Raw genomic sequence first — 13,312 nt, forward strand, 5'->3', positions numbered from 1 at the left:
CTGTGAGAAGCAGAAAAGAAAAGATCTTAGTAAGTTTGTCTTAGTTGTTGAAGCTAAGAGAGATGCAGAATGTAAGCAAAATAACTTGTTCAGGAAAAAGGTATTCCTGAAGCAAGTGTAACTAAAAACCACCCAAATAAGCATTTTCATAGATAGCTTGATAATGTTAAAGAGAAATGTACTATGCCTATAGACGATAAAATATTTGAGTTCCTACAGATGTAGCAACACTGCTGTACTGAAAATCATAAATCCTCCAATTCGGTTCTTTTTCATCTGGGCCCCAGTCACCTCTGCTGGGAAGTGAATGAATTTAACTACATGGTTCTCAAATCCTGCTCAGATTATTGTAGTACGTGATCTAATAATATGCCACAACGCACTTTTAGTTTTCACTGTTCTTTTAGGAGAACAACTAATATTTTCTTACTTTCTTACTTTGTGTTTCCCTTTTTTGTTTTTTGGGGTTCCCCCCCCCCAGCAGAAATTAAAGGTACCATATTCAAATGGGGATGAAGCTATCCATTGGATATTTTAATGTCTCATTTTTTTTCTCCTTTTGTAACAGCGTCTCCATTCCACTCTTATTTTCAGTATACAACAGAAAATACATAAGGAAGTTAGTTTCCAGTACATTTAAAAAAAGATCTCTTTAATATGTCTCATGGAAGAAATGCTTGTTCGTTGACAATTTAAAGACATAAAAAGGATTTTTAAAAATAGCTAAATTTAAGGTAGAAAGTGTTTCCTGATTGTTTTAATGTGCATAATTTTTTTTTTTTTTTTACAATTATTTTGTTCCAAAAGAGGGCTTAAGACTGCTTTTTAGGTTGCTAGGAAACACGCTTTTTGAGAAGTTAGGAGGGCAGGGCCTAGAGCCGGGTGGAATGCGAGGACCAGCAGGGGAGGGCAGGACTGAAACAGGTCACTCGCCAGGGAAGACTTGGCCGGACATGGTTGTGTGTGGTGTGGGGGGCACATTTTAAGTCTTTGATGTGGGAATTTGTATTATTCAACAATACTAGGAAACCGAGACGTAAGCATACAGTCTTGTAAGACACCTACCCGGTAATTATTTGGAAGGCTGTTAATCAAAACGGTTAGTGGTTTTTCCTTGTGGAGATGCTTGGGTTTATTTTCCTTTCTTTCTTTGTTTAGATTTGGTTTATTTTACAAAGTAGCAAATCAAAAGTGGATCACACCTATTTGCCTTTCTGAACAATGGGGCTTTACCCAGCTCCAGCTGACAGTGAAAGTTAAGGGTTCACTTTTTGTTCCACTTCAAAAGAAATTTTAGTATTTTCTCCAAAATGGTAATAGCTTTATTATTTATTATTTTATACATAATAATGGAGAAAAGCAAAACAGGATAAAGTATTTAAAAGTTCTGTATTTCTTCCTGTTTAGACCTTTGAGACATGGATGGTTAAACTGGCAAAGCGTAGCTCTGTGTAATTTTATTAGCTTTAACCTTGAAGGTAGTGCATATTGATGTGCATTAGTCTTATTTTTGTGTTCTTTATTGCTTGAGCATTTGAAGGTATTTTATTTTATTCTGAGAATTTCATCAGTAACACTTTTAGGGTATTGACACTTAATGAAGAGTTTGAAACTTCAGATTTGCAGTTAGTGTGTTGAAGGGAGAGCGTAAAGGGTTAAACAAAGAAGCCCTTTAACCCCCATTTTCTCCCTCTCCCTTTTGATAATTACATTATCTTGAATTGCTTAAAACTATCCAGGCATCTAAATGTTAAACTGTTGATAATCCCTTAAACTTAGTTTTCCTCCTTGAAATTATAATTGGTAAAATTATAGAAATGTATTTATCTTACACGAAGCCTATTCAGCTCTTCAGATGCCTCCTGAATGTAAACATCTTGTTCATAAAGCATCTTGGAAATGGCACATTAGAAGCTTACTTTTCTTACCTTCAGCGAGTATTTTACCTCAGGTTTGTGCAGTAGTCTGTTTGGATTTAAATTTCTGCTTCAAACACTCAGGATTTACTGGTTAGAAATCCCTGGAGAAGTATACTTTGTAGGTGAAACTCAAGTGAGACCAGGCCTGAACCATATTACCCTATTTTACCCATAGAACCTAATGTGAGCCCGTAGTACTTTGTAATCTGAAATTTCATACGTGTGGTGGGTCCTTTAATCACCTCTTAGGTGTCACCCATCGATGATGGCCATTAGTTTAAAAAAAAAAAAAAAAATTGTAGGTACTAATGTCTTTGAAGCATACTGATTCAGTACTGAGGCATCTTTGAAGTTCTATTTTTGGCTCTTGCCCCAGAAAATATACATATGGGAATGAGCCAGATATGTAAATAATAGCTAAGAAAATATGCCTAGAGAGCTTGATCATATTACAAGTAGGCTTTAAGGATTCACCTATAAGATTTGGATCAAAACCTGAATTTTAAGCCCTTGGTACCAAATATTGCTTTTTATAATAATGTTATATAATATTCAGAGTGATTCTTTAGTTATCTTTGGTAGTAGGACAAAGGTGGTGAGATGAAATTGCAACTGTGCTTGATTTGTTCTGAACTTTTGTAGAAACGCCACCTCCTGGATATATCAGTGAGGATGGAGAAACGAGTGATCAACAGTTGAACCAAAGTATGGATACAGGTAAAACTCACCTTTCTAAATTCCTCAACAATGAGATAATATGTTTTTGTCCTGTTTGGAATCCACAAGAAATATTTACAGCTCTTTTTTTTTTTTTTTTTTTTTTTAATGTTTACTTTTGAGAGAGAAACAGAGCACAGGTGGGGGAGGGGCAGAGAAAAAGGGAGACACAGAATTTGAAGCAGGCTTCAGGCTCTGAGCCATCAGGACAGAGCCCGATGAGGGGCTTGAACTCATGACTAGTGAGATCCCAACCTGAGCCGAAGTTGGATGCTTAACCAACTGAGCCACCCAGGTGCCCCTTATTTATAACTCTTAAATTTAGAGAAGTTGGGATATGCATCAAAAAAAGAACCTTCTATATTGATATAATCATATTTGAACCATTGAAGGGAGGGCCCTCTTGTCAATGAAAAATTAACACATGCTGCTGTGCAGAATAATTGTTACCGGTTTCTCTCCTAGATTAAATGAAAATTTAGAAACCCTCAAATACTTTTCTTTTTAAGTATTCTGTACTTCTGTTTAAAGTTTTAGTTACCCGATGAAAAAACGTGTTTGTGATGAAAAACCATAATGAACCCAGTAACAGATTTTCTGAGGAATTTGCAGATGGGGGATGAGGATCAGCTTTTCAGTACTCCATTTTTTTTTCTAAAGTTTTTGAAATGTTTATTTTTGAGAGTGAGTGAGCATGAGTGGGGGAGGGGCAGAGCGAGGGAGACAGAATCCGAAGCAGGCTCCAAGGTCTGAGCTGTCAGCACAGAGCCCGAAGTGGGGCACAAACTCATGAACTATGAGACTGTGACCTGAGCCGAAGTTGGACACTTACCCGACTGAGCCACCCAGGTGCCCCATTGTGCTCCTTTAACTTAATAGTGAGTTCTGAATGATAGTAGGTTGTTTACACAAAACACCTTGTACCTGACCAGATTAAGTTAATTCTTAATTTTTAGCTCTCCGCCCCAGATGCAGTGGAGAAAAAGTTTCAGCATGTAATAAATATTACATGTCAAAGCCTTAAAACAGTTCTTCTGCAATAAAATGTATAATCCATCAGAACTAATTAGGTTGCCAGTGAGGTAGTTGTGGTGACATGGGAATTGTCTGATTTCCTCTGTTTCTCCCTGTCTGCAGTCTTAAGGATTGGATACTTTAGTATCACAGCCTGTCAAATTACACCATCAGTTTTTCTACACAGTTTATACTAAAGCATTCTGTAGTTATGATAATCTAAGTTATTTTTACATGAATTAGCATTGACGGGAGTGGGGGGCTGGGGACTGGCTTTCACAATGATTCTGTTGTTCACATCTTTCCATTATTTAGACTCCCAGATGAAGAAGCTTCTCCTGTAGCAGATCATACTTGTAACTGTTCAGAGTAGTAGATAACCAAGAAATGTAGATAATCTAATGACCACTGGAAAGAACAGTGCATCTTAATGCACACTGTCTTACTGCACACGTTATTTGGCTTTCCAAATACATCTTCCTGTCACGCCTGTATGCCAAAGATCTGTATTCTTGAACCGGTCGTGTTCCTTTTTGCCCCATGATGGACAACTGCCACTGTGACATTTAAAAGTGAATGCCAGGAAAAGGTGCTCAACATCATTAGTCATCAGGGACATGCAAATCAACAGCACGGTGCCATACCACTTCACACCATTGCATTGGCTAAATCAGAAAGAGACGATAACAAGTGTTGGTGGGGATTCGGACAAGTCGGGAGTCTTCATTTGTTGCTGGTGAGAATGTAAAGTGGTTCGGTTGCTTGGGAAAAGTTTGTTGTTCTTTAAAAAGTTAAATATAGAATAACAATATGACCCAGCAATTTCACTCCTAGGTATATACCCAAGAAAATTGAAAACACGTCCACACTAAACTTGTGCACAAATGTTCACTTAGGTATTACCCATAGTAGTGCAAAAGTGGAGGCCACCCAATTGTCCATCAAATGATGAATGGATAAATTAAATGAGGTGTGTCTGTATGGTGAAATATTATTCAACCGTATAAAAGAATGATGTACTGATCCATGGTAGAACGAAGATGAACCTTGGAAGCATTATATTAAGTGAAAGAAGCCAGACATGGAAGGTCACAAGGATTCCAGTGAGTGCATGAATCCCTATTTGATCATAGGGCTGACACAGGGGAGGAGCGATGAGGTGCAGATAATCATTGGTTATGATAAAGGTCCAGTTTGAGAAGGAGAGAAGAAGTGAAATCAACTACAACGGATTCTGTTTCGGGGTCTTGCTTTGAACCGAGGCTAATATTTCTAATTCCGTTACAGTGGGGAGATGGTACTTTTTCCAAATGATACATGTAAGTTATTTCTCGTAGTGACAGTGTGCATACTTGATTCATGAGGTGTTAAAAGTTGGTTCAACCACCAGGCTTCTACCCGCTATCTACTCCTCTCTCAGCACTGTAGTGAGTTCTGACTGACGCAGGACCCCAATTTAGAGCAAAATTGAACTCTCTTTAAACTCTGGTTTTTCAGAATTGTGGGAGTTTTCTAGATACTTCCTAGATTTCTAACTTAATTCTGTTACGGCCCAAAAGAACATGCACGATTTCAGTCTTTGGAAATTTACTAAAATTGTTTTATGCCACAGCGTGGCTTATTTGTAGAGATAAGAGTTTCATGTATAATTGAAAAGAAGGTCTGTTCTGCACATGTGATGTTCTCTACGTCACTTAGGGCATGCTCAGTGGTGGTGTTTAGATCTTCCTAATCCCCTCTCATTTTTCTCTACTTGTACTGTCAGTAATGGAGAGGAGCATTAATGTCTCCAACTCAGATGTTGGACTTGCCCTTCTCTGCCTGTAGGCCTGTCAGTTTTTGCTTCATGTATTTTGAATCTCAGTCATTGACAGGTGCACATTTAAAATTATTATGTCCTTCTGATGAATTTGGCCCTCATTATAAAACGTGTCTCCTGTTAACATCACCATTTCTTATTTATTTCCTTGGTTGTATGGTAGATTTTTCATCCTTTGAGTTTGTTTGTATCGTTGTGTTTAAAATGTGTCCCTTGTGGACAGCATTGTATGCCCTACTCTGTCCGTCTTCGTCTTTTAATTGGAATATTTAGTCTCTTTTTATTTCATGTAATTATTGCTGTCATTGGGTTTGGGTTACCAGTTTGCTGTTTCTTTTCTATTTGTCCCATCTGTTTTTTGTTCCTCTGTTTATAATTTGCCTGCCTTCTTTCAAATTCATCAAACATATTTATGTTTGAATCCATCCTATTCACTCTCTTGACTCGTTAACAGTAGCACTTAGTAGTATTCGCTCAGTGTTCTAGCGATTACAGTGCCAGTTGGGTCACCTTCTCCTTAGATTGTTAAGTTGTAATACTTCACAGCTTCCTGTGCAGTGTAAGCATTTTACAACACTAATTCCATTCACCTACCTCTGTTATTTGTGCTTCTGTCGTCCTTTATTTTACTTACACGTGTGTATAATCCCCGAAGGGTGTTATTTTTGCTTTAGACTTTGAGGTGGTGGTTTCTTTAAAGGGTTAAAAAGTAACTTTTTGTGTTTACCTACATATTTGCCATCTCTGCCCGCCCTTCCATTTCCCCGGACACTTGTCCAGTCGTTTTGGTGCCATTTGTTGAAGAGACATTTCTTTCTCCTGTTGATTCACCTTGGCACCTTTGTTGGGAGTCAAGTGGTGTATAAGAGGGTCTAACTTTTGGTCTGCCGTTAAGCCAATTCAGTGAATTCATTTCAGGTCATCTATTTTTCAGTTTTACAGTTTCCAGTTGAAAGTCTTCATCTGGTAATTCCAGTATCTGCTTCACATGTAGGTCTGCTTCTGTTGTCTTTTATCTTTTCATTAAGGGTCAGTCTTTCCTGCTACCTTGTATGTCTCATGTGTTCTTTTAATTGGATGCTGAAATAATACGAGAGAGTCCCGTAGATCACATTCTCCCTTGGAAAGCATTCCCCTTTTCTCTCTCTGGTTGCTAAGTTGAGGAGCTGATCTCTTCCACACGATTAGGAGTTGAGTTGGATGCATGATGATTTAATGTTTTAATCAAATCAGATCACCACAGGCTTGAAAGTAGGCGCAGCCTCCTCCCTCGGCAGGTTTTCAGTTAGGAGTGTGGCAAGACTGCAGGACCTCTCGCTACTTTCCAGCCCTGCCCACGACTCCCCCTGCTACCCTGTCCTCAGCCAAAGACCTGTGGGTTAACACTGACTGGCGAAGAGGACTACGTCCGTGCTTGGGCTTTCAGATTCCATTTGCCTGTGCGTGGCCATTAAAATGTTACTTGGTTTTTCCTTTGGCAAGCCCAGTCCTGTGTGTGTCTGTGTCCCGACTTGGCGGGTGCTCTCAGTGATGAAAATGGTTCCTACTCTCTGCTTACATAGGAAGACTTCATCCGCCTCTGTAAACTAGTTCACTTAGGCTTCATAAATAGATCTCCAGCTTTTTGGTAGCTCTAAAGAAAAATATAATTTTTTGTGTGTTTTCAGTATTTTCTTCTGGTTAATTTAGGATCCAGGGTTTTTCTCCATCTTCTACATTCTAATTATAAGGGAAACCCTGTAGAAGTTATTAATAAAACAAAAGAAAAGCACCTTTATTCTCATCATAAACAGAATTCATTCTCATTGAAAATTTGAAAATGCATATAACATAATAAAGAAGCACATTTTTGAGCTGGAATTGACATATTACAAGTGTCTTTTTTCTTTTTTTGCCTTATCTAATGTCTCTACCATTTCGTGTCAAATACAGGAGAATATTTTACAGATGAACTTATGCTGCAACATTTGGAATTCTGCAAGTGGGTGTTCATTATAAAAAATTAAAGATAGGTTAAAAAAAGAAAATACAGACATTCCATGTAATTTACATCATCCAGCAATAATTAGTCTCTTAATTTTAAAAGGTTCAGTGTTTACAAAGAATAAAAATAAAACAACATTGCAGTGAACGTCATAGAAAAAGAGCTGAAAAGTGAGAGAAATATGCACCTAGGATGTCAGATTCTAGACACCTGATTCTTGACTGCTGCACTAGACTTCTCTGGGCTGGTTTCATGACATAGGGAGAAATGAGATTAATGGCTGAGCTACGACTTGCTTGGTAATGAAGTGTAGAGCTAAGGTTGAAGGAGTTACCCCAACATGATTCCCAGTTTCCTGAAAGGTTTGTGAAAGTGATTGGTCTGTATTCAGTAAATTAGGTCCTTTTAAAGCTTGCTTTTCAGCAGGTGTGGTGTAAAAACAAAAGAGTAGATAATTTTAGTTCTTCAGGGTTTTCACTGTAATATACAAGCAAAGACGTTCAGGTGAAATGGCCTTAAGACCTTTAACTGTCCTTTTGTATATGTCGTTTGAAAGAATAATTCTATTTTTGTTGTTTCATTTGAGATCTGTTCATTTATGGTTGACTAATACACTTGAACTTACTAATGTATCTTCAGCCGTTAATTTTGCTCAAGAAATCCAAACTAATACTCCTCAAAAGAAATTGCACGATAACCCTGAACATGTAATTCATCTCATACCAAATGAATTCCATTTGGAGCAAACACTTAAATGTTAAAGATGAAACCCTCTAAGTTTTAGTACGTGACACTGAGGAATTTCCTAAATAATCTGAACGAGAAATACACAAGGTTTAAAACATCAGAGACAATATCGACAAGTTTAAATAAATAAATAAATAAAATTTAAAATGTTACTACCACACACCTATGAGAATGGCCAGAATCCAGACACTGGTGACGCCAAACGCTGGTGACAGCGTGGAGCACCAGGAACTCTCATTCATGGCTGGTGGGAATGCAAAATGGGACAACCCCTTTGGAAGACACATTGTGGCAGCCTCTTACAAAGCTAAACATACTCTTACCTTATGATCCAGCAGTCCCGCTCCATGGTGTTTCCCAAAAGAGTTCAAAATGTATGGACACACAGAAACATGCATATGGATGTGTATAGCAGTTTTTATTCATAATTGCCAGAACTTGGAAACAACTACGAGGTTCGTCAGTAGGGGAATGGATAAACAGACTGGTACATCCAGAGAAAGGAGTATTACACAGCGCTAAAAAGTAATGGGCTACCAAGTCATGAAAAGACATAGAGGAACCTTAAATTCGCAATGCAAGTGAAAGAACCCAAAGTGTAAAGGCTACATACTTTATGATTGCAACTCCATGACGTTCTGGAAAAGGGAGAACTGTAGAGACAAGAAAAAGATAGGTGATATCTAAGGGGCTCGTGGGGAAGAAGAGATGAATAGACAGAGCCCAGGGGATTTTTATTTTTTAGGATATTACATGGTGACTATATGTTATATTCTTGTTAAAACCCATAGAATGTACAACTCCAACAGTGAAGCCCTAGTGTAAACTGTGGGCTTTGGGTGATAACGGTGTGTCGGCATCATTTCCTTGATGGCCACGAGTGAGCCATTGTGCGAGGTGCTCGTTGCAGAGGAGTTTGTCCGTGTGTGTGTACATGGGTATGTGGGAGTTCTTTGTACTTTCATTGTACTCACTTTTGCTGTGAGCCTACTGCTCTAAAAAAGTAATGTCTGATTTAAAAAATTAATGTTACCTTGCAAGCTATGTCAAAAGAAACCAGAAATGTGGGGAAACCGTTGCAAATGAATGACCAGTCTTAATAACTGATTTCAAAGTTCATTTATTTTTTCTAAAGTTTATTTACTTAGAGCGCACGCACGTGGGGGCTGGGGGAGTACAGAGAGAGAGGGAGAGAGAGAATCCCAAGCAGGCTCCTCTCTGTGCAGAGCCCGACGCAGGGCTTGATCGCACAGATTGGGAAATTATGATCTGAACCCAAATCAAGAGTCGGATGCTTAAGCCGACTGAGCCACCCGGGTGCCCCTGATTTTGAAATTTAAAACCACTTACAAATCAAGAAGAAACAGATGGTAGGTAATAGGAAAATGGACAAAAGTACACGAACGTGCTATTTGTAACAAAAATGAAACAAGAAAATAGAGTAGCCTCTTTAACCCTATCAAGTAGGCAGGTGTCAGAAGGTAGAGGCACAGAATGAAGATACTCTGGCTCGTAACTTGTGGGGCCAATCGTTTGGGGAGGTACTTTGGCACTTGTAAAAATGTAATCCGCGTTCTCTTTGATCTAAAATTTCCTCATTGAAAAATGTATCCTACAACTACAGGCAAACTTGTATGCAGAGATACACAAGTATTCCTCTAGATGCTTCGGCTTCCAGTACTGCTAGAAACCACTGCCTGAATACTGAAGATTCTTACTCTCGTTACTGGAAGTCGCAGACTTCAGTAGCAGTGTGAATATATGAGTAGCTAATCGGCTAATTATCCGTTAATCTGCATCTTTAAAAAAAAGTTTCTAATAAATCGTTAGCTTATGTTAACATTTACACATTTTACGAGTGATTACAGTGAGCCATTCTTTCTAGATCTGGTCGCTTTTGATAAGTGACACGTAGTTAATAGAGGAATCAATAGCTGAAAGATAAGAATACTTGGGCAGTTTCTTCCATTTCTCATGGTAGCTTTGTTTATTTTATACCAGCTTCAGGAAACGGTGAGTTTTAGTTCATTGTTCTAAATATATTTTGACCTTTCTTAGTTGGACCTGTTGTGACTTGCCAGCAGATTTTTCAAACTGAAGAACAAAAAAAGAACTCAGGAACTTAATTTTTTGTTTGGGAAGATGGTTCTGTCTTCAGAAAAATAATTGTCACCTGTTCTCTACTTTTGGTTCATCGGTTTCTTCGGGGGTTGCCATCTCACCTGTTGCCGCGTGGTATTTTGTCCTGGTTATAATGGCGTGGGGGAGGGGAGACCTGCGCGAGGCTGGGGTCTCACCTGTCTTATTCTGCATCTGCACTGTTGCTGTGTTGCTTGAAGTGTGCGGGCTGTGGGTCGTGCTTTTTAGCATAACTTTCCCCAAACGTGAAGAGAAGATGACCAGAAAACACAACATATTCTGTAATTGTAAGATTGCTTAACAGCGTTTACGACAAATGCGCTTTAAAATGTAATTGCATGGAATTGGGTCAAGTAGTCTCTGAAAGATTCTGGTTTTTTTCTTTTGTGTTTGTGTATTTTATGTATCTGTGCCCCCTCTCCTTATTGCCTTGATTAGGTTTAACCTGTTTGCCTAAAACAGGAAGAAATGGATAATTTTCTAAGAAAATGTAATTTACCAAAACTGACTCAAGAAAATAGAGCTATCTTAACAGTGAACTTTCATGGAAGGAAAAGAGAAATGTCTTAGGGTAAACCCTAGAAAATTGTTAACTACAGACAATTTTACACAGGCATTCTGTCAAACTATTAAAAATGCTTTATTGCAATGCTATGTAAACTGTTACGGAGCTTAAAAAAGACATAAAGCTTCTAGATTGTCTCCATGAGGCAGTATAACATTGCAGTTAGAATGTAAATCCGCAGACCAGTATTGTTTGAGATTATTGATGCAAAAATGCTAAATAAGGAATTTTATCTCTCATCCCCAAATCAGCGTCCTACTTAATGGGAAAATATTAGAAGTATCCCCTGAAGGTTAAGAGTAAGTCAGGAATATCCAACTGACTGTTTTATCGAAGTGTGACATATCCCAAAATGATTCACGAATTAAAACACATGATCGTTTTTAAAAATTCTGCTTAATCAAAATTAGGAAGAGTCAGTCTTAAGACAGATGACCAAATATTTACAAGCCATATCATAAAAGGACTGATATCCCTAGTACATAAAGACCCTTTTATAAATCAGTGAGGGTGATCAACACCACTGTAGAAACATGAGCAAAAGAAGAGACTGTTCACAGAAAGGAAATGCAATATAAAAAAGTTTAATAAAGCTGTTCCATGTCACTTATGAGAGAAATACACATTAGAACTCTACTTGTTAAAACCATGTTTTCACCTGTCAGTGATAACACATCAGCATCCTCTCACCATTTATGTTGCCACCGGAATGTAAACTGGTACCACCTCTATAGATGACAGTTTTGGCAAAATCTATCAAAATTACGGATGTATAACCCTTTGACCTGGCAGTTTCTCTTAAGAGAATGATATGATTGGAAGTATGCAAGATGTACAAGATTAGTCATTGCAATCTTGGCTCATGAATCAGAAGATCGAAAATAGTCTGAGTATCCGTCAATATGGGATCATAATACACCAATAATGTAAGATTATGCAGCTTATGTTGAGAGAGAGAGAAGGAGGAAGGGAGAGCAATAAATAAGGAAACATCAACATCCTTGATAAAGTTTGGTAGTGAGAAAGCAAAGTTCAGAATGGTTACCATTTGTGAACAAAAATCTGGGTGGAAGGGCACAAAACAGTATATATTTGCTTGTGTGGCTCATAGACTGTTTCTGGAAAGGTACACAAGGAACTGGCAACACTGGATGCCTTTGGGAAGGAGAACTGGGTGGCTAGAAGCTAGGGCTGTTCATACGCTTGTACCTTTTATATATTGAAGCCTCCAAAATTAAATTCACATATTGCAGTTGCCTATTTTGAATTGTTAGGATGTAAACTTTCTGTATTATTTGTGATAGTTACAACCAGATGCAACCAGTTTTAACAATTATTTGGTCAGAAGTTCTGGAAGTACTTGCAGATCTGTTACAAAATTGACTCCTTTTGTTTCAGGATCTCCAGCAGAACTGTCTCCTACTACTCTTTCCCCTGTTAATCATAGTTTGGGTAAGTGGCAAATACTTCCTCTCCCCCACACTCCCCCCGCCCCCCACCTTTTATAATATATCCGTTAATCAAATGTCTTCTCTGAAAATTATTTTTCATCTACATGAGAAACAGATCTCAATGGATAATCAAATGATTGTTCAAATTAGTGCTTTTTAAAGATGATAATTTGCCTTAATACTATTAAAACTCAGTACTATTAAAACCTCAATACTATTAAAACTTTTAATACTATTAAAACAGTCTCAAACCGAATAAATCTATCCATGGAAATCATATTCTTTATGGAAAGTTTTATGATATATTATGGCTAGATTTATATGGGTATGTTTATTTTATGATATTTTGTAATAGCAATTACTAATATAAAAAGGTGTGTGTCTGTATATATACACAGACACACAGTCACAAATATGCATGGGGTATGGAAGATTGTGTGTGTGTGTACATTGTGTAGTTTATCCTTGGCCTTCGTTTTACCTCAGTATTTCCCAGTTTCTCTGCAGTTTCTACACATTAGGAGTTTATTCTACAAAATGTTCATGATACTCCTTGGGTCTTTTAATCAAAGTTACAGAAGTTAAATTCATGTGGTCCATGAAATATGTAGATTCTTTTGATTCTATATTCTGTTTCTACTTACATGCCTTTTGTGTTTTATTACTTTCTGTTTCTTGTATACGCATGGGTTTTCTATTTGTGTAACTAGGGTAACTCACCGAGAATCTCATGTTAAAATAGACAATGTCACAAATACGTCGTATTTTGTGTTCCATGATTATGATAGAATTTTTCTTCTTGTGGCGTTTGACTCAGTCCTTGCTCCAGCTTTATTCCACTTTATCCTACGAAAAATTAGTTTTATTATGTAAGTTGGTTTACTTTACCCGCGATGGTTTTATATTTGAACAGGAACTAGGATAAAACTACTAGTAGAACATGACCCCCCAGAAAGT

General features: G+C 37.7%; 1 protein-coding gene across 6 annotated transcripts in view; it reads left to right on the top strand.

Annotated features, from left to right (window-relative positions):
• SMAD2 (SMAD family member 2) overlaps positions 1-13,312 on the top strand; it is an 84,812-nt gene that overhangs the window by 54,609 nt on the left and 16,891 nt on the right. For all 6 annotated transcript variants that reach the window (XM_058692182.1, XM_058692179.1, XM_058692184.1 and 3 more), the window contains 2 exons: positions 2,562-2,636; positions 12,303-12,356. In XM_058692182.1, the coding sequence (XP_058548165.1) occupies positions 2,562-2,636; positions 12,303-12,356 (129 nt within the window). The remainder of the gene's footprint in view (positions 1-2,561; positions 2,637-12,302; positions 12,357-13,312) is intronic.

This window comes from Neofelis nebulosa, chromosome 11 (genome assembly GCF_028018385.1).
Source record: "Neofelis nebulosa isolate mNeoNeb1 chromosome 11, mNeoNeb1.pri, whole genome shotgun sequence".
NCBI lineage: Eukaryota > Metazoa > Chordata > Mammalia > Carnivora > Felidae > Neofelis > Neofelis nebulosa.